This window comes from Diabrotica undecimpunctata, chromosome 1 (genome assembly GCF_040954645.1).
Source record: "Diabrotica undecimpunctata isolate CICGRU chromosome 1, icDiaUnde3, whole genome shotgun sequence".
Taxonomy (NCBI): Eukaryota; Metazoa; Arthropoda; class Insecta; order Coleoptera; family Chrysomelidae; genus Diabrotica; species Diabrotica undecimpunctata.
The window spans coordinates 196889035-196916732 of NC_092803.1; the positions used below are offsets into that span (position 1 = coordinate 196889035).

The 27698-nt window shown below is 33.6% G+C and overlaps 1 protein-coding gene across 4 annotated transcripts in view; it reads right to left on the minus strand.

Annotated features, from left to right (window-relative positions):
- LOC140432833 (neural-cadherin-like) overlaps nt 1-27698 on the minus strand; it is a 1025931-nt gene that overhangs the window by 9816 nt on the left and 988417 nt on the right. For 2 of the 4 annotated variants that reach the window (XM_072520963.1, XM_072520962.1), the window contains exons 8-10: nt 19593-21875; nt 17960-18149; nt 3409-3647 (exon numbers count right to left, since the gene is read on the minus strand). In XM_072520963.1, the coding sequence (XP_072377064.1) occupies nt 3409-3647; nt 17960-18149; nt 19593-21875 (2712 nt within the window). Of the gene's footprint in view, nt 1-3408; nt 3648-10793; nt 11036-17959; nt 18150-19592; nt 21876-27698 lie in introns of all 4 variants that reach the window. The other 2 variants (XM_072520961.1, XM_072520960.1) reach the window with 1 other exon arrangement.

Here is a 27698-nt window from a genome sequence, read left to right on the forward strand (position 1 = left end):
TATACCATGTACTAACTGTGAAGGTGTCTATATTGGGCACACCAGTCAACTGCTTCAATTCAGAATTAGTTCTCACAAATATGACAAGAACAATATCACTGCGCTCACAAAGCGGGGGGACTGGACATTAGCAAATTGGTTAGATAACAGATGTACTAAAAGAGCCTTGTTAGGGGTGGTAGAGATACTAGAGAAATATAGGCAAAGACTGAAATTTCATCAACGACGAAGTATTAGAAATATTTCTAAATCACTGGGTGCCTTGTAAATTACAGGGACGTTTTGAATTACCATCAGGATAACAAATACGTCTATTTTTTTATTATTAACTGGATATTCAGATGTTGCCAGGATCAGAAAGGTATTAAATAAAGAAAAACAATTTTAGCTAATGGATTTCCTTTAACAACATAAGACAAAAATGCTCTTATTCAAAAAAAAAAAAAAATTATATTTTTGCTTTAAAAAACTGGAATATGGAAGAATAATATAAATATAGTAAATTATTGACATATGCTTTATGTAAAACTTTCTATATTATTTAAGGTATTAGCTTAAAACTGTAAGTCAAACTTTTAAGATGTTTCATTTTAATCATTTTGAAATTTTAGGCAAATTAATATATTTTTATAAAGTTATGTGTAATCTGTAGCAATTAAGTTGTGTTAGTCTTAGCTTGTGTGAAAGAGGGGCTAAAAATTGAGTAAAAGTTTCTCAGTACTTCACGTAAGACAGACGCTGGAGGTACCTCATCGCCTACAGCGAGTTTCCTTGGTTGGTAGAAAAACGTTTCTTTAGGTATACAGGAGAGGTAAAAATAATGTTTAACCATGTAATAACTGAGGGCATGGTTAAGGGCAGCACTTGTGTAATTACTGCACCAGGCCATAGAGACTTGGTGTTATATATTCATAGACAGCAACCACATTTTGATTCAACCGACTGATACCCCACGGTGATGCTATAAGGCAGACAATGGAAATCACCTGATTATCTTGGTGTTAGGCAACTTGATTTTGGGTCAACTGGAGTGAAACATGCTATTTATCAAATGAATAAATTAATTCTCCTCATCGCATTATGGAATGTTCAAGGACTACTGGAGCCAGACAAATTTTATATAGCAGAAAAAATACTTTTAGGAAAATACAAATGTTTGTAGATCATCTGAATCAATTGGAAATGTCAAGGACACTGGGTAACTGATTATTATTAAATCTTTATATTAAGAGAGGACAAAAGATTCTCGAAGAGAGGACAAAAAGTCGTAATAATACTATTTCATAAGAGTTGGGTCAACCATTATCATGGATGCTAATATGTACAGATTGAACGAATTTAAAACGGAACACGAAATCAATGTATTTCGGCTCAACTCCGCTCTAGGTGGTTGGCCAACAAAAGGTTGTCAAATAAATCCCAAAGGGCGGACGCGAGAGTGGATACATAAGGGGTGGCGGACAGGGTGAAGTTGCAATTTTTTGGGGAAAAATTAACGATAAGTAATATGTCCACCATTTTCATCCCTAAAAACTCTAAATCCAAAAGGGTGGACAGCTGGGTTGGTACAGAGAGCCATAAAACGGGGTCAAATGTACCACTTGCCTGCGCATTTTAGGTCTTGGTAACAATTTTCAAACTGATTTTATTATGATATTTTTATACCGATTGATTTGAAAATTTGTATGCTCACTTCTGTTACTATTCTGAAAAGCGTCAAGTAGAGTTTTCCTCAAAACTTTCCCAAAAAAATTTCTGTAAATGAAAATTTTCTTAATCTTTTGAGGTAAAATCTAATTTGTAGAATCCTTTCGATTTTCTGTAAGTTATACCATGATTTTTTCCAAAAATTTTCGAACGATTTTTCCGATAAGAAAAAAAAATTTTGAAAAACTTTAAAAATTTCGTCATTTTTCTCACTCTCATTGATGTCATCACATTCATCATCTTCGTCACTTTCACTTTCAATAATATCACATTCGTTATCTGCTTCATTTTCAATCACTACTTCTCGAACTGATTCTGGCATCTGAGGTCCACTAAACCATTTGAATTTATATGTTTCATCTTCAAGCTCCCAACCATGTTATTCAACAATCAATTCTGTTGGGTTTGGATAGCCCAAAATTGACGAAATGCCCCTGAAGATGCTCTAGGAGCGAAAGTACTTGGGCAAGATTTAATTAATAAAACTGTGCTCGATATCTGCCTTTATTTTATCAAAGTTCATTTATTCGAGCATTCAACCTTATATCAATTGATGGTACTTTACCAATGTCATATTAAATAATGCTGTTATCAAGTCGAAGCTTTTATTTGCATTGTCTCCAATTAATTTAAGTTTTTCGACTTTGATATTGTCTGAACCGGTGGGTTTTCAGTTTTTCTGAACTTTGGCTGCATAAATAACTTCTTTTTTTGTTATTTCTGGACCTTTTTCATTTATTCGATCATCCGTGAATGGTGAAGAACAAGGTCTATCATCGTAAATAATGTCTGAATGTATTCTTTCCATCTCTCCAGTTTGTCTTCTGTACCTATAATTATCTTATTATTAAAAGTGAAACGACCAAAACCATGAAGTGGAGATATCCAGGAGTAGCTAGTATACCTGTTGAATACAAAGCATGTGGTGTTCGTGTGTATCAAGCTATAAAAAAATGCTTATTAAAAGCTTAAAACTTTTATTTTAAAGAAGATTTTTTCGGAATTGAATCATTCCATCTTCAGTTTAATAAAAAGTTGTTAAAAACATTGTTTGGCCACAGAAAAACATTGGAAGAACATCAGTAACAAAAACAATCCTCATGGAATTTACAAAGGTAAATGCAATAGACTGTTAACTAAAAATGGGGGCATCTTACACGACCCCCAGAGCTGGTGAGATTTTATCAACTTACATTACCTCTGATCTGTGCTGGATCTAGGGTTAACTTATTATTATTATTATTTCTTAGTATTGTTATTTCTTATTATTATTATTTTTTAGTATTGTTTCTTGTCTCTTTCTTTGTCTACCTGTCATTTCTTTCACTTTTTTAAGGACATTAAAGGTGTCGTGTCTTTCCTGAAGTTGTTCAATTTCTAGGCATTTGGTTGACATCCATTTTTTAGCTTTTCTACACTTTTTTTTAATGATTTTATTGACTCGTTTGTATTCTATTGGGTTTGTTTTATGTTTTCGTCTTACGTCCATGAGGTCCATGATCTCTTGTGTTAAATAACTATTAAACCTAAATCCCTCAAGGCGTTTTCTATATATGTTGTAGTTTTAGCTGCTATAAACTAGTCAGATTGCACAAAACTTTCTAAAACTTTTTAAAATTAATTTCTATTCAAAACGAAATAGCAAAATATATAACAAACATCTTACTAGTTTTTCCTTTTCTTTAATAAGTTAAAACTTACCTAGTAGTACTAACAAGCACACGATTACGGCTAAAATAAAATCGGTCGACGGCATTATGGCCCCAGCGGACGCCAATTCTAATTCGCAATGACCTCCCGTATATCCCGATGGACACAGACATTCGTATCTTAAAGGAGGGTCATAGTCTCTACAGATACCACCGTTTACACATGGTAGCCACATGCATTCGTTTTCATTGACACAGGTACTATCATGGAACTTGTAACCTTGAGGGCATCTAAATTAGGTGACATATAAATATGATTAAAAGCTAGGTACTTACTCAACAGTCGAAGATTAGTCTCCCTTGCTTTGGCACTGAATCGTTGTTTGTCAAATTCGATGTGATAGTCGTGCTTAAGAATACAGGAAGCTTTATACATAAAGAATTAAAATACGGCATTTTATAATATTACCATTATTTCTAGAAAGTAACACGAACTTTTTGTAGTGACCAAAATTAAATAAAGTATCTAAAAATCAGAGAGAGACGGATAAAGTCTTTGATATAATGAAAGAAAGAGTCACAGCGATCAATATTATTTTTGGTTCGCTGTATGCAATAGTGGCACAACACAAAAACTGGTGATTTTCAAAACAGGGGTTTAAAGTTTGTGTGCCAATAATTTCGTCGTATTTGTTTTACTACATGGATTTGGATTTTTGAAAAAAATAAATTTTTGTGTATTTGGGAGAGCGTTAGGTAGACTTTTATTAATTGTAAAACAGACTTTTAAATTCAACCCTTATTTTGAGTTGTGCCACTATTGCACATCAACATTTTGTCTTTTAAGATTAATTAAGGCAAAGACAAGACTGGCATTTTTTGTTATTCCTATTAACTGAAATAAACGAAAAGAAGAACGAAATAAAAAAAGTATATATTAATAATAATAGGAAAAGTTATGATTAACAATGCTTTAAATGTCAATAGAAATCAGCGTCAATTGTTGGAACACTCTTGTCTTCACAAAGGCCATTAAGGTATTTTTTCTTCTCTTCAGTTATTGGCAGGCTATCAGTGTAAGCCTTTTCTAGTTCTATAATATCCATGCTTTCTAATTTTTTTTTCTTGGTGTTGTCAACTGATCTGTACCTACTCCTCTTCGGCAAATGAAGTTTTAAAATAGTAATGAGTACCAGAGATTTTTTTTAACATGAATTTTACAAATATCGTTAAAATGAAAAGTATTTCTTTGATATCTTTATTTAAAATTGTCGCTGTTTTAGAATTTAACTTTTTTTGGTAAAAAAATCATTATAACATAACTCGTGTCCTTCGAATGGTTATTTGCAACGAGCAGTTCGATCAGCATAGCGTAATAAGTCGGTGGATAAATAGGCCCCCCTTTTAAAACTTTAGTAATATTTCTTTCTTTAAGGAGATCATCTGTCATCCTCATTTTGAGTATAGCCGACAACCAAATAGCTATGAGTTATAGAAGAAATTTTGAAATCAGTTACAGCGTACTGATACATTGTAATTCAGGTACTTATTTTTTACTTGGCCACCACAGTTGTCTGAGTAAAATCTGAATTTCAAATCGTCAGAATTGGTTTTTATAGATGTTTGTTCCAAATACATCAGCAGCCACGAACCAATTTCTATGGCACCTTAACTGCCTTCTCCTTCGTGCGAAACATAACTGTGCACATTTCCCAGTCACTTTTTCTGAAGTTCACATATAGAGAAATGATATGTTGACAGCTTAGATTTATAATAGAAAGTGGCAAGTCTCCTTTTGGTGTCGGTAGAGCAGCTTGTAGGTCAAAATAAGCAACTTTTTGTAAGTTAGTTACATTCTCGTTGTCAAGTATTTTTAGCTCCCGGCTTAAGTTTTTCTCCTTATGATGGTTATTATAAGCATTTTCTAGGGCTATTTTTTCTTCACTACCCGATTTTTTTGTATTTTCCACAATACTGACGTTGATCTTTTTGGCAGAAAAAAATGAATAGTTACATTTATAATTAAAAAGTTTACGATATAAACCAATTTTTACAAATGCGTCATTGTCTCTTTGCCAATCAGCTTTATAATCATTGTACAGATCTGCCAGTTTTACCTCCTTCTCTACATTTTTTTGAGGTACTACTTCGACAATAGCGGCTCTCCATTGTCGGAATTGAAGAAAGGCGTTTACGAACCCTGTTCATAATTTTGTTACAAAATGTTTTATGCGTGCTATATTTACCTCTTTGATCGTTGCTTATAAAGCCACTTTCCGTCTTCCCAATAACAGTTCGAATACATCTATTAGTAACTCTAATGATGGATATAAATAATCTTTTGTACACTCTTATTTTTTTCTGATCACGGTTTTCCAAACAAAATGCATGATTACAACTACGGTTTGATGTGTTACCTTTATCTGCATATCGATATGTTGGTTTAATTACAGACATGGATCTCAGAATATAACAACTTCGTTGTTTATTTATATTTCTCATTGACCAATATTTCTCAAAGATCTGAGTTCTTTCTTGTAACGTCAATTTTTCACCACACTTTAGTCTTCATGGATTGCAAGACGGACCTAAATTGCGAGCCTGTACAAGATTACCGTAAACATTGGTGTATTTTTGGGACGAATTTCTAAGAAACTTGTTGACATTTCTTTTCCATTGGTCCGGACAAGCCTTCCATTTCCTACTTTTAGGTTTATTCATTGTCACGTCTTCTGGTACTTTAGTCTCCACATTTTCATCAGAGACCTCTGTAAATTTAGACTATACATCATCAACATCATCATTCACGTAATGAGGGTCCGCATCAGAACTAAAATGGATTTATTTTTTGTTTAAACCGGTGAATGTAATCAAAAAATCGTATAAATTTTTCTACTAAATCGATTATTTGGAATTATACATTAAATAATATTGATAATATTACTAACGTTACTCCTGCTCGAGATAGGATTAATTCCCTTTTTTTCTGATAACCCTTTGGATCTGACATTTTTAAAACAATAAATTTATTCCTTTTATTTAATGTGACACATCTCCAAAATTCTCACTGATACAGTTTGAAAATATCTAAAATTGTCTGCTATAGTGGGACAACTCATAAGTGCCGGTATTGCATAGGAACTTAATATCGACGGGGTTCGACTTCCACTGCATAACTAAAAAGAGCCAGTACTGCAAGAAAAAATGTATCTCAACCGACATAGCTACTGTATACTAGTGACGTCCAGCGGACATTTTTGCTATTATTATTGTGCCAGTTTTGTAGATCATAAATAAGGCTTTTTTAAGCCGTCTGGTGATGTTAATTTGTCAATTTTTGAGTTAAGCCACTATTGTATACAGCCGACGATATGATATTACGTTCATGTAAGTTTTGATAAAGATGTGTATATTACCGAGTCTTGCCGAGAGTCTTGCGGTGTTAATAAACATCAAAGGGACTTTAAAAGGCACGTTAGAAGAATATTACCAAGGAGCATAAGAAGATGGTGAGGAGAAGATACTCTTTTTGTATGCGATGGTTTTAGGCTGGATGATGTCCTAAATATATAATTTTTTAGAATAATGTATATGGTACTACAACAAGAATATCATTTATCGATTTTTTGAGGCTAGCTGATGTCTTATATAGATATATAGGTTGCCAGTTACATTTATAGAGTATATTAAGGATCAACACGATACTTTTGTTGAAATTTTTGTATATTTATAGTTTAAAGTGATTGTTCTAAGTACTGACTCTTAAATATGTATATAAAAATTAACCAAAACGTCAATTTAATACTTTTTGAAAAACTTCCTGTATATGAGTGTACTTTTAATGACGCATACAAGATGCCATTAGCTATAACGTTAACAAGCAGTTTGGATGTTTGCATGATGTAAATAAACAACTTGATGTAACAAATTGTACATAACGCAAAAAGTTTTAGACTTTGTTAACACTGTAATCTTTTTCATATAGAACTTACATCACGCAAACATGTTTAAAACTAAAATACGTGCAAATTAGCCTAAATGTGGTACATTTAAGGTACATATCAGTGCGAAACGAATGGTGGTATTTGAGTTATTTTTTTTACTGAAAATACATAAATCAGACATAAAAATACATTTCAATCCCAGACTGCATTTCAAATCAAGATATAGTTTCTAAAATTCCTGAGCTTACTATGAAACTGTTCTCTTTACTTCAATATCGAGTGTTTAGTGTTGTCGATAATAATAATAATAATCATAAAACAGCATACACGATGCGGCGCCGAAACGAAACTGATTGAATAACTTCAAGAACCAGTTAAAAAAAATTAAAAAACACGTTTGTTTTTATTTCACAAGGAACAAACAAATTTTATTATTTCATCAATTGTCATACCCTCATATCTACCCTTTTGTCATTACCAATAATACCATTTAACTAGGTAAAGCACTACACGTAATACATCATTCAAAAGATAGTTTTATAAGAAATTCTGACACGTTTTCTTTTCTTCCTAATATAAAAGGTGTCACTGAAAAAACTTGATACCATTTTTAAATCAACAAGAATGAAAACAATATGTATCCCTCACCAACAGCTTTCTTTTCTTTTCCGATCCGTCAAAGACAGCATTCCAAACAAACAATACCGAGTTTGTTAAATTTCTAGTATCGACTATTCTTACCGATCTTGCATAGATAGGACAGAATATATGGAAAATCCATTTCAGTTCTTAATTCTATTTGAAAATAATTACTATTTAAATGGAAATAGGCCACGATTAAAGGTTAAAGTTCGTTTTTTTTTTACTTTAACCTTTAATTGTGGCAAAGTAAAAAAAAACGAACTTTAACCTTTAATCGTGGCCTATTCCTATTTAAATAGTAATTACTTTAAAATGCTACGAGAAAATAGCTTCAGAACATCTATATGAAAAAATAGCATCATCTCCATACAGGTCACAAAAATTGCTTTCTACAATTCTAGAACTACTGCCCAATCCGTTTCTATAAGTTAAACATTATTAGAGAAGCTCTTGCTATCGAGGAGCAACCTAATTTCAATGAAAATGATGGCGGTACTCGGTTGTAAAGGAATCCGTTACAGTAACGTTGTCTATATGTCATGTTCCCAGTCAAATAAGCTGGTAAAATGGACCAAAAACACAATTGAGGTTAGGTTGAGGTTAAGGTTAAAACTATTTATCCAATAACCAAATATTAAAGATAATTCGGATCTTATACAGCATATTCATTGATAATTTATGGCCACAAAATTGTACTCTTTTTCTTCAACCATTTTCCATGCACTTCTGAATGTAGGTCTCTCCCAATTGCTTCCACCTTTCTCCATATTCGCCAAATTTAATCCACTTTTTGCTTGCCACGGCTCTTTTATCACCTATCCCATCTATTTTGAGGTCTTTCCATGCTTCTTATCGCCTTTCGTGGTCTCCATTCTAGGATTCTCCATGTTCTATGCATTAAACTGTTGAATTTAGCTTTGAAGTACTGAACAATTTTTGTTATCGCTAGGGTGCGTTAATATAAGAGGTTAAATTCCCTATAAAATTACCTTTCCAAAGATATTTCACACTTAGTATTTTTCGTATTCAATTTTATTGGCAATGGTAAATCGCGCATCCGTCCAATTATCCAATCCTTTCATTAATTGTTTATTGTAAATTACTAGTTGAAAATTCAATTGAATAAAATAAATAAAAGTATTTGTATTAAAATCGTTAACTTGCATTTTGTTTTAATCATGTTGAATCAAAACAAACATATGTAATCGTCTGTAAATACTATGATAGACATTTTCGAAAACAAATATGGAAAATCAGTAACATTAAATTAAACGTATTCCGAACGTTCTGATTGTAAATATTGCATGTGATTATTTGTCTGTACAATATAATTTTAATTGGTGTACTAAATTACAAAAGCTATAAAACGAATATAAAAAGTATGACGTAAAATTTTAATAAATGTTCCCTATTCATTTTTTCAATTTCTCTATCATGTTAAATACTGAAGTGTTGCAGGTGCCCTTTTAAACATAATTGTACAAATAGGTTATTGTCATTACAGTTGTCTGATGCATTTCTTAACGTCTGATTACAAAGTAGCTTCATTCCTCATCATTCTCTCTGTACAGCCTTTATCCATATAAGAGGTCGACTTCCCCAATTACATTTTTCCATAAGTTCATATATTGGGGTATATCTGGCGGTCCGATAAGTACTTAGATTCACCACCAGATGGCGCGACTACCTCAAGAGAAATCTACTATCGTGTAATACATTCCAGTAGAACGGCTAATGTCAAAATTTCAGCCACATCGTTTTCGTAGTTTTGTTTCGATCACGTGTGAAAGCGGGTGTGTCCGCGGATTTTAGAAAAACAACAAAAGAGCAATATAAAAGACGCTGTGCAAGGTGACTCCTCTTCTTCTGAAATTGTAATTGTAATAAGTTTTAACGTGATATCACTTGTGTTTTTAATGAGTCACGCCTCGGTTCTCTGAAAATGGCTACCACGGGGGATATCGTAACAAAAATCCAAGGTTTCGTATTGATAGACCACCGACTATAGGTGCGTGAGGTAACTGACATAGTTAGGCATCTCAAAAGACTGCGTTTGGGCATAAGAAACCTGTTGGCGCAATGGATGCCTCGTTTGCACACTCTGGACAACAAAAGCAACCGTGGCTACACTTCAGAGCAGTGTTTAATGCTATTTAAGCGTAATGCGAAGGAGTATCTACGTCGTTTAGTAACCGTCGACGAAACATATATTTACCAGTACACACCGGACCAGTCAAAACAGTGGACGGCACCCGGCAAAAGTGCTCCGAAGAAGGCAAGAACTGTCCTATCGGCTAGAAAGGTGATTTTCACAATTTTCTGGGATTCACAAGGGGTGATCTATATTCACTACCTGGAAAAGGGTAAAACGATCACAGAGCTCGTCGAAATATTGGGCCAATTCAACGCCGAATTGCAGAAAAACCGATCTCATTTGGCGAAGAAAAAAGTGCTCTTCTACCATGACAACGCACCGGCTCGTATCACCGCCCTTCATCCACCATATTCTCCAGATTTGGCCGCGTGCGACTTCTTTTTGTTCACAAAATTGAAGAAATAGGCACAATTGAAATATAAGCAAATACTATTAGCTAAATGTACTCAATATCAAATACTGCAAAAATTAAGCTTTGAATAAAATCCAGAGAATATATATCTATATCAGTAAAGAGAATATTAGAATTATTTATGAAACATATAAAAAAAATTGAACCAAACGGCTAATTTTTTACTCATATATTATGTACATTTATAAGAATATTCGTCCAACACAGTAAAAAGTGTCAATATAAAAAAAAACTCAAATACCATTCATTTGTTAGTTATTGCATAGAGCGCAAACGTCGCTCACTTAATATGATGAGCAGGCAGACCAAGATCGCCGCCAGCGCTCCCATGCTGAGTTTAAGAGTTTGACCTTCTTGGATCAATTCGCAATTCTCGCCCCAGAATCCGTCCGGACAATTACAACGGTACCGGAACCTCGGTTCCAGATTGATGCAAGTACCGCCATTCAAACAAGGTAAATCGAGGCATTCGTCCTTATCCGTGCAGTCTTTGCCGTCCGACGACATTACGCGTCCCTCGCCACAACTAGATCAATTGATCAATTTTAAAATGAGAGATATAGCCAAAATACTTATACCTTAAAACTTATATTTTTAAGAAATCATTTATAAAATACGTTCTAAATTTGAGTGGCGAGATCGAGTAATTTGAAATTTTGTTTTTACACGTTATTGTACCTTTCCTTTGAGTTTTATAACAAAACAATTTTAAAAGGTATTTACTGTGAGAATATCAGTTTTTCTTTAACATATTTTAAAATAGATGATAGTTGTTTGTGTTAGGATATTAAGAATAATATAAAATAAATAAATTGTGACTTGTATTTTTTTAGAGGTGTAGAAATTTAGGTTGGCAATATTTTTTAATGGTAGCCATTTTGACAGCTGTCACGTGATTTAAATTTAGTTTAATTGATAGAACAACTCTTGAATAACGCTTTTAAATTGTGTAAAATTGTGCAAAATTGCAATTTTGAAAAGTATGGTGGACATAATCATCCATCACAGCAATTAATTCGATTAAAGATGGAAACTTTTCGAAGCACATTGGCTCTAAACCTAAAGGATAAAACGAATTCATAAAGACGCCGTGAAGTATATACAAAAGAAGTTAGAGCAGCTGCAAGTGAAGTCAGTGTGGCGTCAAGGCAGAACAGAATGAGTCTATCCGTCATTTTGCAAAAGAATTGGAGTTGCACATAATGACGGTATTAGATTTTTGTTTCGATACAGGGCAGCGGCACGCCGCTTATACGTATTTCGACCTCTTTAGGTCTCATCAGAGCGGTATATGCCACTGCTCTGAATCGAAACAAAATCAATCCCGTCGTAGGCCAATAATTATCGAAATAACTATTTACAGACGTAACAACGCCATCTAATAACAACAACAGAAATCATACGATTTCCTACCTGGCGAAAGTGAATTTAAATTTTTACCACTGTGACTTCTACAACTTGCAAAGCAAACAGCTTGATGATGAATTGGAGTTGCATTCATCCACTTTATGGAAGATGTCGAGAAAAGATTTAGATCGTTACTTGCTCGGTACTACCACCAAGCAAGGCTTAGATTCTGGGAATGGACCTAAAATGAGATTGTTGTAAATCTCGATTTTCATTAGTAAATTTCACTTAGAGTTGAAGCTCAATTTCGATTAAATGGCTACGTCAATAAGCTGCCATATTTGTAGGGAAGGTCGTCCTCAAAATGATTTGGAAGACTTGTTGACAGTCTTACATCCTAGAAAATCTTAGGATTAAGACTCTTCAATGCTAAATTGGGTAAAGAACAAGTTCTTGTACGCATATTTGGAAAGTACAGTTTACATAATGAGATAAGAAACATGGATTAAGAGTAGATACAAAGTAATTATGTTGTTGCCAACACTGGCTTTCAGAGAAGAAATTCATAAAGGAAGTAAAAATACCAGGAATCAATCTAATTGACTACGCTTCCAACTCAAAATAATGAGAAACAGGCATAATCAATGTCAGAATGTCTTGCGGTGCAAATAAATAATAGGAAAAAAGAAATGAAGATATGTTCAAGAACACAGCAAAAAAAAAACAAAAAGACCTAAATACTCCGGAGAGAAACTCAACTAACACAAAGAGATGTAAACTGCAGAAGATGAATGGAAACAAATGAAAATGATAACAAAGGAAGCTGTACAAGGATCTTAAAACAGAAAGGAACGTAGAATACCATGAAGACGATTGTGGGAAAGCAGTTGATGAAAAAATTTTTTGCAATTAAAAAAGAATAAAGGCGAATAGGATATGCAGAAGGAAGAAAAGGGAGGCCAGGAAAAAACGTAAGTATAAGAAGTCCTGCAACATAATAACATACACAAAAGTAAAATATTTTACAAAAAAATAAAAGAAATCACATAGACATTCAAAATATGGTTGACCTTATGCAAAGAAAATGAAGCACAAAGAAACAAAAATTTTCAAAACAAAAGTATATAGATGGAACATCTTCAGACAAATCTAAACTCAGACAATGAGAATGAATAACACAGAGGCAATGTTGAACAATGGAACAACATTTCAAAAATACCACAATTTTTATTTACAGTCGAATTTAAAAAAAATGAATAATCTGTGGAGAAGAATTAACAAAGGTGACGAATATGATATTGAACTACGTATATATATATATATATATATATATATATATATATATATATATATATATACATTGATGGTGTGAAAACAAATAAAATGACTGAAGTCCTTCAGGTACTGGGTGAGCATGACAAATACATCCGCATAATAAAAAAAAAACGCTGCATGGATCAAAAGCCACAGTTGGAGTAGACGTAGAACTGATAAATTTATTTGCAATTGGTCAAAACTAAATGCATATTATAGCTAAGGCAGAGACGGAGAAACTCACTATCAACCTGATTATGGAAGTGATCATCCAAAAAGCTAATATAGGTGGCAATATAAACACCAATTCTGCAAAAATTGATATATATATATATATATATATATATATATATATATATATATATATATATATATATATATATATATATATATATATATATATATATATATATATATATATATATATATATATATATATATATATATATATATATATATATGCAGATGATGCAGTTGATTTATCACTGTTATTTGATGGAAAAAAGCTCAAAAAGGGTTACATGGACCCTGCTTCATCATGTACAGCCATTAAACGATAGTATTTTGAATTAAAACGTGGTCATACCAACACCAATGGTGCTGGACGCTAACGAACTGAAACAAGGAAGTCGTTCTGGAAAACATGGAAAAAACGATGAAAATTATTATGGAAAACCGAAAAGTGAAATTGCAAGAGCTAGCCTACACCCTAAAGTTATCAAACAGTAGCGTTTTAACTATTATACACAAACATTTGGTTATGGTAATACTGTTCTTCAAATGGGTGCCGCGTTTTCTCATACCAAAGCAAAAAAAAACAACGAATTGATGAGTCTCGGTGATGTTTGGACGAGTTTAATCAAACTTAGTCCGAGTTTTTGCATCGGCACGTCACAATAGAAAGCCCCTGGAAAGCCCCTGGAGAAAGCCGTCCAAAGTAGACCAAAGACGCAACAAATCGTTGGAAAGGTTATGGCCTCTAAATTTTGGAACCGACAAGGAACTATTTTCATTGACTATTTAAAACATGCAGAAACAATCTACAGCGACTTCTAGATTGGTTTATTGGAGCTGGTGATTGAATTTTTATTTTGTTTTAAGTTAGGATCCTCCTGATTTTTAATTAAAATAATTTCTGAAGCGTTTATTATATTAACAATTCCTTGTAAACATTTTTTACTTGCTAACAATATTAATTAATGTAACCAGCAAAGTGTTTCTTTCATAATCTATTTTAAATGAATATTTACATAAAGCCGACGATATTTCCACAGTAAATCCTTTTTAATTGACCGTAAAAAAAATAATCCGACATATTATAAGAATTGTAATATTTGCAGAAGTAATATTATATAGTTCAAAACATATCCTAATATTACAAGTTTTTACTTATTTCTATTTATATTGTAATAAATATTATATTTATATTAACCAAGACTATTCAAATGCAAATAATTTGGTATAAATTAGGCCAGATGATCCAACGGATATTCTAGAGAACCATATATTCGATTTTTCACATGCTAAAAACAATTCTATATTACTATCTATTTTTATCCCACCCAAGTACAGACATTTCTTAGATAATACAAACAAAATCTTTCTGATTTTGGCTCCCGTAGACAAAAAACGTGTCTTTCGAGTTCTCTTAAGTTAGTTGCCATACACAACGGACGTGTTTTCTGTCTCTCTCTTTCTCTCTCTCTCTCTTTCTCCCTCTCTCTCTGATTTTGGGGCCTGTATGCTTTTAAGATCTCTCTTAATTTGATTCCCCTAAAAGGCAGACAAAATAGAAACACCGCTAATCTACTAAAGACAATTAAAACTCATACGAGAAACCACCGCATGTGAATAACGCGATTAAAACCCTGGTAAGAAATATTGGTAAGCGTTTTTATAAACTTGATTCAGCTATTGTTTGTATAAAACTTAAATACCTCACTTAATTTTTTTCTGAACTACACCTATGATACAAACTCTGAAACTCTAAAATTATTCTAGTTTTGGATATGTATATGTCTTATGTAATTATAGGTACTATGCCTACCATAGATGTAGAAAACTTTACAAAGCATCGATTACAAGCATAATATAACATTCACATTTAAGTCATGAAACAGAAAAATATCGAGAAAATGAGTAATATCACCAATGGAAACTATGACTAAATGAAAACTTGGCTATACGAAAAAATATTGTAGTAGCCGCGAATGCTGCCACAATATGTCCAAACTCTTTTATTAAATGCTTGTCAAACAACGCTGAGGATACACGGGTAGTATCTGCAGATAAAAAGTCACAAAAATGATAGATGCGATTTTCCAGATATAAGCATTGGTAGTTGGTAGGAGGTTTATGGGGAAGCTATAAACTCCGACACAGCGTGCTCCAGTGGCTAATAGGATATGTCCTATACAGATCTGAAGAAGGTACACACACTTGCATAGGAACAAGTACACCATACTCAGTGGGCAAATCACAGACAGCTGCATTATAATTTACTCATTATATGGTGATATTTGTGCTGCTACTATTGCACGAGGAGTAACACCATCGTTTGAAGAGGATACAATAGTGCTGACGAGCTCTGTTCTGTCGTATCTGACCTCCGAGGAGGACTCAGAAATGAGTAACTCTCTTCTAAGTCTAGATATAGAAACAACAGAAACGAGCAGAGGGGCGATTCTGGTCGCGCACTCCAAATATAAAAAACAAGATTCAGCAACAGGAAAAATATTTGCTGGAGCGTAAAGTAAAGAAAATCCTTACGAAACCAGAGGGGTAGAATGGGTAAAATCAAGGATAAAAAAAACTCGAGAGAATATCAAAAAACTCCCGCAATATAGCGTTGCTTAAGAACCCAGGAGTCCTAACGAGCATACCAGGTTATACAGAGACATCAAAGTATTCAAGTATTCAAGGAAAATAAAAAGTGACTTCAAGAGCTACTGTAAGCAAAAATGCTCTAAAAATGGGCAGAATAGGCCAGTAAGCAACGTCACAAAAGTATTCAAGATGACAATAGTACATGTACGCGATATTAATACTAAAACATATCAGGCTAAAGCAGACCTGACGGTTAACAAACTGGAACAAATGAGCAGATATAAGTTTCCGAGCGGATATCAGAATTCACTATAATTCAAGAAAACAACGCATAATTCAACTGTGTCAACGAGTACACCAAGAAATTTACCGTATATGTGACTAAAGCTATGTAGAGCCTATGGAAGAATATATTTTTATGTTTTAATGGCGAATACATTTTCTTTATGACGCAGTATATGATCTTGTTTATACCAAAAATTTATGAAGTAAAACTTGTAATATTTGAATATTTCTTATCAATTAAGTTTGTGTATTGTTAGTAAACTACGTTTTGTTAGATACACATCAAAAACCAAAAAACTACCAAAAACTGCTTCGCGGAAAACTCAACAAAATAATACAAACAAAATAAATCAGTGCCTTCGCAAAATGAAACTCACGTTGTGTTGGTACTAAACTATTCGGTTTGCTGTTTAAAAAGTGTTTAAAGTAAAATACAGATGAAATAAATAAAAAAAGAGGTATAGTTATGTACCAAAAACAAATAAAATAGTTAAAGGGGTTCAATTAAATATAATTATATCAAAAATTAATGCACTTTTGGTTTATATTTTGTTAACAACATTGAATTAACCAACATGAAACTGATAGCAAACCCTGTTCATCATTTGGACTAGTTCTTCTTGTAAGCAGACTAATATTAGAATATTGTCCGCATGTGCAGATCGTCTATGACTCTTTTGCCACCTAACGTTTTTCAGCCTCTCCATCCTTACAATACTTTTCTCATAGTGTATGCTCTATATATATTAAATACTACGGGTGTCAGAATACAGCCTTGTCTTACACCAGATTTCGATTTTGATCTAAATGATTTGGAAAAGGATATCATGGTAGACTACGAGAAGGCATTTAACTCTATAGAAATTTGGACCATCTGCAACAATAGAATTGATGACCGATATACAAAAATCATTAAGTATATCTATGAAAATGCAATATCACAAGTAAAAATAAAAGAAAAAACAGAAAAAATAACACTCCAGTGAGGGTTTATACTAGGAGATTCTATCTCACCCAAGCTATTTACTTTAGCTCTAGAAGATATGTACGAACTTTAGAATGGGGAAGTAAAGGAGTGACGATAGACGGCGAAAATCTGGATCACCTGAGATTTGCCGATGATGTTTCGTTAATGGCAAAAGACAGAAGAATTATAGATGAAGTACTCTTTCCACGTTATCGAGCCTTACATGAGCTGATATGGTGGAGTATCCCCCAAAAGTTTTCTTACGCACTCGTACATCGTGAGCAGTACGTATTTTATTTTGCATGGTCTTATAGAGATTTTCAGTAAGATCCAGCTGTTTTTTTTCTCTAAAAGGTTCTTTTAAAAGCCACCAGCGGTAAAGGGGACAATAGGTAATAGGGATACTTTCCATTCTTCATTGTCTTCTTATTTACATCAGGAGAATTTGTAATTAGTGATTTTCTCATTCTATTTATTGAAGATATTTAGACACATCATTTTCGCCCATATCCTTGAAGTTTTGTAAAAAGAAATTAATAATTCCAATTATTAAGTCAATAATTGACATTATTAGGAATCTAAGATGGCAGATAAATATGAAAAAAATATAAATCAGTTCCCTAAAGACATTTTTTTATTACCAATGCATTAATTTTTAATTTAAAACATTTTAAAATAGAACCAGTTATAGTTTTTTGAAGAGGTACTCACGTGCATTCGTAATCATTCCAGAGATCAACACACTCGAACGGATCAGGACAGATGACATTCGCACAGGGTTTGTTAGATGGGCAATCCTTTTCTAAATTCCTGGCCATAGTCGCCTGCCCCCACTGTGTTCCGTTCATAGCTGGCGGAAGAGGAAGGTGTTTGCCTTCCAAACGAATGTCATCCAAACATCCTGGATAACAAAAATATGTATCAATTTAGAAATCATCGTTATAAAAGTCAAATAATATAACGTGCCCTTGAAAGTAAAAGATCTACCCAATAAAAATTTATATCGAAGTACCATTCATAGTACAGTAGTCATTAGTACTATAATGTAAGTACGTAAAAAATTTATTATCCTATTTTTTTGTAAAACACTGGAAAAACACTATTTTAAATGTGAAATTTATTTTAAAAATGTCATTGTGCAAATGAAGATTTTAAAGTAACTAAACCATACAACTCATCAATTTTTCTGACGGATGAGCTCTTGCGGTAAATTCCTTGACTATATTAGCTTTGTACGCCACAATTAAACTGTACTCGTCTCTCATCGCAGTTCCCTCCAAGACTATCTTTCTAAACGATAATTTGACAATCATCTGGCATTTTGAGCGTTTACGAATTTATGAAAGGAATTTTCTTTCCTTTATAAAAAGCTTATAAAATTATTATGTAATTTTAGGATTGTACTAGATCACTTGTACCGCATGCCCAAAAGTCTACATAGGTCTAACAGGAAGAAGTTCTCAAAAACGGATAACGGAACATAGAACTAGTTTGGTCAACAATAAAATCAACTCACTATGTGGCAAGTAATTGATTACAGGATTACAGAAGATTTAATTACATATATTAGGAGGTTTCCTTTATTGCCTTATGGGAATTTAGTTAAAGTAAAAACAGTCATAAATAGTCCGCTAGATAGGTATACAAATTGTTAGCATTGAGGAGTGTTTCGTTTAAAATTATTATCCCTTCGAGGAAGTTGGTGTTTCAGCAAAACGTGTAACTGTGGAAATAATATAACTATATACTGTGGCAATTAAAAACAGTCTGTTGTCTTATTTTTTATCATTATTATTAAGCCTCGAAATTACCTATGGAGATGGAACGAGTCAAAATTTCTAACAGTAAATAAAATCCTTAGTGTCTACTATTCCACTCTGACTGTCAATCTCCCCAAATTGCTTCTCCCTTTCCGGTATTTATTTCCGAGAAATTAATTTCTGGATCTCATATAATATACCGTTTTCATTATATATACTAGTCTGTTCCTTGAAAATTACTTTTTCTATCAAAAAAAGCCGACTATGATGTAGTTAAAAGATGGATGTTGATTGATGTAACGTCTAAAATATATTTTTCCTAAACTTTCTTTATATTTAGCAAAATACACTTTTGTAAATGAATGGTGAAACACTACCGAAAAAAGTAAATATTACGGTTAAAATTAAACAAAATAAAAAATACTATAAAGAGAAAAAGAAACCGACAGAGATGAAATTCGCAAGAATAAATATTTGACTAGACACAAAATATCACAAAAGTAAATCATATTTACTTTTCACAAACATGCACTTCTTTAATTTAAGAATTCGTTATATTATAACTAAAGTATAACAAAACGTACCTTTCTGATAATCGGCATAAACTTCGAAAGTCCGGACGCCAGTGTATTCTGCTTTTCCTCCAGCATACACTCCCTCCTGTTTATCCACTAGTAACCACTGGTGACCAATGAAGTTGAATGTTTCGTTATATCGTCTTCCTTCTCCACCATCCAGTTCTAACGTAGCAGCTGAACCATATCTGCTTACTCTTGCCACGTGCCACTGACCATCATCAACTGGAACAGCACTAAGCCAAATATCTCGTTCTTCGGTTCTGAGAGAGTTTAAGTTATATCTGAAGTAGAGTCTTGCATCTTTTATTTCTAGTATTGCATATTCACGATTGTGCTGATCGGATATTCTGAATAGCTCACCGTGTTCTTCTCTTGTTCTAAACCTCAGTTGCATTTGCGTTGAAAAACGATCTGGTTCAAAACTAAGAGCGTACTTAACGTATGACTGAGGTTTGAAAGAAGTTGGCGTTGTTTTTGAAGTACATGATGGTCCAGTAAATCCTGGATGACAGTGACATTTAGCTTCGTTAAAGCTTCCGACACATGTACCATGCTCCCAACATCTAGCTGTAGTTTCTGATCTTCCACACACTTCTTCCGTTTGGGGACAACCAGGTACACTATGTCTAGAAAGACCAGGATGTGCCAGATCGTATAATTTGGAGTTGTGGAAGAGGTTTCGAATGCAACCGTCGAAGGATTTGCCTACAGGCATATATTGCCAGTGATAGTGTGTCGGATCGAACTGTTCAACATATAAACCTCCAAGCTGTAGAGGTGCATTGACGTTTAGATACTCATTAAATGGAGGAATTGTACCTTGAGCTTGACAGCTACTGTCGTCGAACTCCGGTGGAGTTCCATCTTCCATTTCGGCAATATCAGCTGACTTACAATAGTCAACAACCATTCTTACGTTTTCAGTATCCCAGAATACGTCCAATCTATGCCACTCTCCATCATCTAACGTCTTTTTGGTTTTGACTCTAAGTTCTAGCGTTCCAGATCCAAAGTCTAGAAGTAAACGGGGATAACCTCTTTCAAGTTCAACAGCTATATAATCTGATACCATGATTTCGTCCTTTTCAGGTGGTACAATTGGGCCGTTATAAAGCAGTAATCCATCTGGTTTGCGGGTAATAAACTCAAAGTGAAGATGTGATTTGTCGCACATTTCCAGAGCTGGATACCATGCCCAACCATTACCTCGAAAACTTCTTGAAGTTTGTTGACACCTTGGTCCATTATATCCCGCTGGACAAGAACAAGATAATGAATAACGGGTTTCGATACATCTTCCACCATTATAACAAGGAGTATTTCGGCAATTTTCTTCTTTACTGAAGTTTCTGGCGCCACAGGTACATTCAGCTAAAACGTCAACTCTAACCCCTACTAAAGCAGTTTTATTAGCATTCACCATGTACGGTAAGGCACTTATGTCTAAAGTGTTGGTACAAGATCCTTCACACATCTGATTTTCATACAAACACTCGTCGATTCCAACCATGGTTATGTTAATACCAACAGCTCTTTCAATTTCTTCTCTATGCATTAAGACTATGCCATTAAGTCTAACTGGTTTATAATAAGGTGAGCCATGAGCTGAGAATCTTACGTCGGTCACTGGAGGGTGTTTGCGTCGTAATTGAACGCTGAATACATCGACGTTTTCTCGGTTTATGTTCAAAAGATCAGCTATTTTATCTCTAAACTTTTCAGCCATACTTTTTGATAAACTTTGAGAGTGATAATCCCATATTCTGATAAATTCTTCGTCTGTTATATCTGCTATTCGAACAGATCCAGAGTTCACTACTGCTTCATGAGGAATTTCTTTAACAGTGACCGTTACATTGGCTGCTACATCAGTTTGCGTATGCTTACGATCGTAAACTTTGAATCGTAAGTAGTATATGCCATCTCGAGTTCCAGACTTCATGGAAATCATACCAGTATCTTCATTTAGCTTAAATCGAGGATGTTCTGGGCCTTCCCAGTAGAACTTTTTATCTGGCAGATCCCAGTCGTCTAAATCGTACACATAAACTCGTCCAATCTCTGTTTCGGGTGCTTGACCTTGATAGTTATATACAAATATTTCTTTGGAGCCTGGTTGCATCTTGTTGTCGTTGACATCGCCAATCACTACAGTTAATGTACTAGTGCCGGTCATCGCAGGGTTACCATGATCTTTAATAACAATTGGAATGTAGTATTCTTTCTGTTGTTCTCTGTCGAATGATCGTAGAGATGTGATGATAGCCATACCGTCACCATTTGCGCCCTCTGAAAAAAAAAGTGGCCATTAATATGTTGTAATTGTTGGAATTGTAATCTTGAATAGGAAATATTTTTAAAAACCTTTACAAATTATCAGCTGCTAAATAAGTATATTTTAAAAATTGTGTAGCGAATATTTATTTTTTGACATTCATTTGTGCAACTTGTAATTTCTTAAATTATATTCGATTGGATTAGAACACCGAAAAAGCGATGCCCTAGACTAGAGAGCTGACGAATTCTGGAAATTATACCTTGTCATGGCACGGCAACACTACCGTGCTTGACAGAATTTCGTCTTAACTCATGGGAAAAAAATGGACATACAGACAAAAAGAGATGGCCCTGAAAAGTACTTAGAATTAGGTGACTACTCAGAATGGATAAATTTCAAAAAAGGGCTCTTTACTAGCGATTGATTCATCCTCTGATGGGGTATAATATATTACCATTAACGTGATATTCCGCTTGTATAGTGTATTTTTATGTATGAGAGAGTAATAAAACAATAAATTATGTATGCAAATCCCTAAACTGTTGATACGGGTGACTCAATGAAAAACAGATATTTGTCAACAAGTTTACAGAAGTATATAGGAAAACAATTTTGAATTGAGTATGACCACCAGGTATAAAGGTTGGAGCAGAATAGAATACAATAGTTGTGAGGGTTACTAATCCCTAAATAAGGTTGCCAGTGTCGGAGTGATGGAGGTTAACAGGTACTAATGAATTTGCAAGAAATGTAAGATGTTTATTTTATTGGTTATATATAACCAATAAAAGTTTAATAAGTACCTACCTATTTGCAAAATAAAGTTTAATTCTTTAGATAAAATAAAACGTTTTATTTTATCTGAAATGAGTGCATTCCACGAAGTAAGGGTTTCAACAATCAAACATTTAATTCTTTAATTCCAGGAATCTACGACAGTAATTGACTAGATAATTACCTTCTAAACTTATTCCACAGAAAATGTGATAGTGGGTTTTTCCATTTTGTATATAGGAAGGTCCAAGTGGCGTATTCAAAATTCTTAACAGTTCACTAAAAGTAGGTACTTCAGTTGCAAGGTGCAGTTTATTGTGTATACTAGTGTTATGGAAAATTTGAAAGTGCCGAAAAATTGGTCCTCTAACAGTTAATGAAAAAACATTAATATTTAATTGTTTTAAATCATTTACAGACAAACGTTTATGTGAAAGTGTTGATGAGACCGTTGAGTTAGTTAGCAGTACACTTGGTGTTGGGAAATCTACGATTTACAGAGTTATTAAAGAAGAGAAATGTGGTAGTTTTCAAATGCCACGTAATGCTCCAGGGAAACCAAAATTTCAAATAGAATATCATTTTAAAGAAGGACTTCGACGAAAAGTGCATGAATTCTTCTTTAGACAACAATTTCTAACCTTGGATAAAGTTCTTGTCTCAGTTCGAGATGATAAGGATTACCCAGAAATGAGTCGAAGTACGTTATGGAAACTTTTAAAAGAAATAGGCTTCCGCTGGAAAAAGAATCCCAGAAAGTCTATTTTATTAGAAAGAAGCGATATTATCATATGGAGAAGACATTTTCTAAGAACCATGAAGGAAATGAGAAACCAAAAAAGAAAAATATTTTATCTTGATGAAACATGGATCAACGAGGGTCATACACCAAATAAATTTTGGCAGGATGAAACTGTTACAAGTCAAAGGCACGCTTTTGTAAATAACTTATCTACTGGTTTAAACCCACCATCAGGAAAGGGACGCAGGCTGATAATAGTACACATTGGCAGTTCAGACGGTTTTGTTGAAGGTGGTTTATTAACTTTTGAATCAACTCGTACCGGTGACTACCATGAAGACATGAACGCTGATGTCTTTCAAGAATGGTTCGAACAAATGATAGATCTTCTTCCTAAGAACTGTGTAATAGTAATGGATAATGCAAGTTATCACTCCAGACTTATAGAAGGACTGCCCACAACCAAGTGGTTAAAAAAAGACTTGCAGAATTGGCTGAGTTCAAAAAATATTACGTACCATCCCGGATCTATAAGAAAGGAACTTTATTCGTTGTGTGCCCTTCATAAAGAAAAATTTAAAAAATACGAAATTGATGAAATTGCCAAAAATCGTGGAATGACAGTACTTAGATCCCCACCATATCATTGTGAATTAAACCCGATTGAACTGGTATGGGCACAGATAAAGAGTGAAGTTTCAAGAAAAAATACCACTTTTAAAATTCATGATGTTAAACAGTTGTTTTTGGAGGCTGTAAATAATGTAAAACCTGAAAACTGGGAAAAGGCAGTAAATCACACTATTAAAGAAGAGGAAAAAATGTGGAAGCTGGACAATATTACTGATAAAATGATCGAGCCAGTTATTATAAATCTTGGTTCTGAAAGTTCATCTTCTGAATCTGATTTGGATTTGTAACAAGTAGCTGTAAGTTTTATATTAATATTTTTATTCATCTATTTAACATACCTTAGACGGTTTTAAAAACTCTTTTTCTCTTTTGTAATTTTTAAAAATTAAAAAAAATGTGAATTTTTTAAAACCCTTTTTAATGTAGGCCAGTCAGTTCTAATATAGTGTATGATAAAAGAGGTCACTTTTGTTTACATACACATAACACTTTATAACACTGAAATAATTCATTTATTTTTTACAATTATTCAAAGTAATTTTTCAATTAATTTTGAGCACGCCCATGGAGTGGTCGGAGCTACCAGTTAAAATTATGCTAATTACTCTCTCGTTCATAAAAATAAACTATAGAATTTGATATTCACTGCTAATACATTGATTATTTCATAATTTGTTCTTTTGTTTATAAGTGTTCCTTTAACCAAAATAGATACTCCAATAAAAACAAAAATTTTATATTCTGTATCCATATTTCTTAACAAAGAGTCGTTTAACACAGTGAGTTGGAACTAAACGCGACAAAGTGTGCTTTAAAATGTTTTCCTACATGCACACAACGATCGTCAACGAGAAAATAAGAATTACAAAGGAAAAGAAACATAAATCAAACGACCCCTTTCAATTTTGGCCCATATTTTCACACGGCGTTTGATTTCTGTAAAACGATATATAATGGTGTCGATGTTTGTTTGTTGTTAGCGTACTTACTACTTTATTTAACACGTGTGTTGGAGTCCTGTGATGATGTTTGCGACTTTTGGAAGGAAACATATTTTTGCTCTCCTTGAAAGTGTTTATCAAGTTGGCAAACATTCAAAAAAGTTCTTCGACGAAAACTACATGGGTTAGCAATTTATGAATAAGACGTCTCGGTATCAAATACTCGTTTATCTTTAAGGTATAACATTTTGTTTTTGCGAGTAGCGATTGGAGATAGAGATAAATCAGTTATATTTATACGGATCAAAAATAGGACAAGTTATTGGCTAACTTTAATATAAAAATATTATGACTAAATAGTTTTGGAAAATGATACAGAAAGGTTAACTATAGCGGTGGGGAATTGCATGGAGATGTTCTTATATGCCTGGGATTGCCACCTTGATCTTAATATCCTTAATTACAAGACCCTGACATACACCCTACATAGCTGATTACAAGATTCGAAAGACTGACTAGAATGCTCAAAGAAAAAATCAGAAAAAACAAACAGAAGACGAAAAACCTATTGCAAACACCATTTTACCATATGTAATGTGGACAACAGAGAAATTAGGGAGAGTTCTAAGAAAATACAAAATAGAAACAGCAACGATATTTAATATCTACTGATAAAAAAATTTCAACTATGTTACCATCCACAAAAGCAAAAATATCGTTAGAAAATCAACGAGTAAACGAAATTCCATATGGTGACTGTGACAAATCGTATATCGGATAGACCAATCGAAGAATCCATGTCAGAAGAGAAGAACATCGAAATGCCATCAAAAGGAGAGATAACACGTCATCCCTTGCACAACATGTCTCAAATACAGGACGTACAATATACCTGAACCATACAAAGATGCTAGCTAACATTAAAGTTAAAAGAAAACGTGAAATCAGAGAATCAATAGAAAAAGAAAAAAATCCCAACTGTCTAAACAAAAGAGATGATGCTTAAAGGCTTCTAATAACACGAAAAACGATATTACGACGAGTACAACCCCTCCTACCTGTACACATACAGGGCCACTCACAAGAAATACTGCCAAGAACCGATTAAAAGAAGCGCAACAAGAGCCTCTATATAAGTAACCGCTTCGACAGGGAGAGTAATTTTACTTAAAGCGCCTGCAAGAAGCGTTACTACCTGTACTTTGTTTGATCACCACTAGGTCTCTTTATTCTCAAACTTCTTTCCCGAGATTATTCCTCTAACAATACTAGTTAATCTCTATAACAATTTCTATTCCTAACAAGTTGAATTAGAACTTTTATTCTCGAGTTCGAGTTAAATTTTTTCACTACTTTTGTTTTGTATATATCTTCTTTCTCATCTCTACCATCCACTATTTGATTTTTTGTAGTTCTTTTCCATATTTTGGTTCCATTTTTTTAAACTTTAATATACAGCATACCTATATAAGGTGTACGACAGGGTTGTGTTGTCACCCCTCCTTTTTAATGAAACTCTGTCACTCTGAAAGGATTTTCGATAGAACCCTAAGTGACACTGAAGATGGAATCAAAATCAACGGACAGACTATTAATAATCTTTGCTATGCTTATGATACAGTCACAATAGCCAAGAAGCACTACAACGACTAATAGGTAGAATAAACACTGAAGGAGGACGACTGGACTTGAAGATTAATATAGACAAGACGAAGGTAATGGTGGTTAGCAGAATACGAAATGTGCAATTAAATATAAGATTGAATAATAAGAACATCCAAAAGGTCCCTAAGTTCAGATATCTCGGTAGTTGGATAACTGAAGATTATAGATCCAGACATAGAGATACGTAGCAGGACTGAGCAAGCCAGAACAGCATTTACCAATATGAGAACATTGCTAAGCAACAGCAGCCTTAACTTAACGCTTAGACATCGCTTTGTAAAATGTTACATTTACTCCATACTGCTATATGGTGTAGAGACCTGGACCATAAAGGCCAATGTGATGAACCGATTGGAGGCCTTTGAAATGTGGGTATTTAGAAGACTAAATTCTCTGGACAGATCACACAACAAATGTCGAAGTATTAAATCGAATAGGCAGAGAACGAGGATTGCTACCAATAATAAAAAGAAGAAAAACTGCTTATATGGGTCATATATTTCGAAATTCCAAGTACCAGTTCTTAAAGCTTATTATGGAAGGGAAGATAGAAGGAAAATGGAGCATCGGAAGAAAGAAATACTCATGGCTTAAAAACACAGGGATTGGACAAACCTCGATGCCCATGCACTCTTTAGAGCCACACGAGACCGAGAGGAGTATGCCAGAATTGTCACCAACATCCACTAATTGGATAGGGCACCATAAGAAAAAGATACCTATATAGTTGGCCTACAGTATTATTATTAACTTGCATCACATTCACGCCTATATCTTCTTTTCTTGCTATAAAAAGTCTGTTTGGAAATGATTCTGTCTACTTTTGTCTGTGATAAGCAATTTATTTTGCGGGGAAATATTTGTCGTTTAATATGTAAAGGTGGCAACCACTGGTAACAGATCAATGTCACTAAGCGATTTCTGTTTCACTCTGGATAATGCCATTATTGGGTGTTAACCACAGGCGTCAGTAGGAGGATTTCTAATATAACAAAGATTCGTTCAATGTTATATCGTTCTTAATTTATCTTACAGTGAATTAATTTTCAACCAATTATAAAGGAAATAAATATTCAATC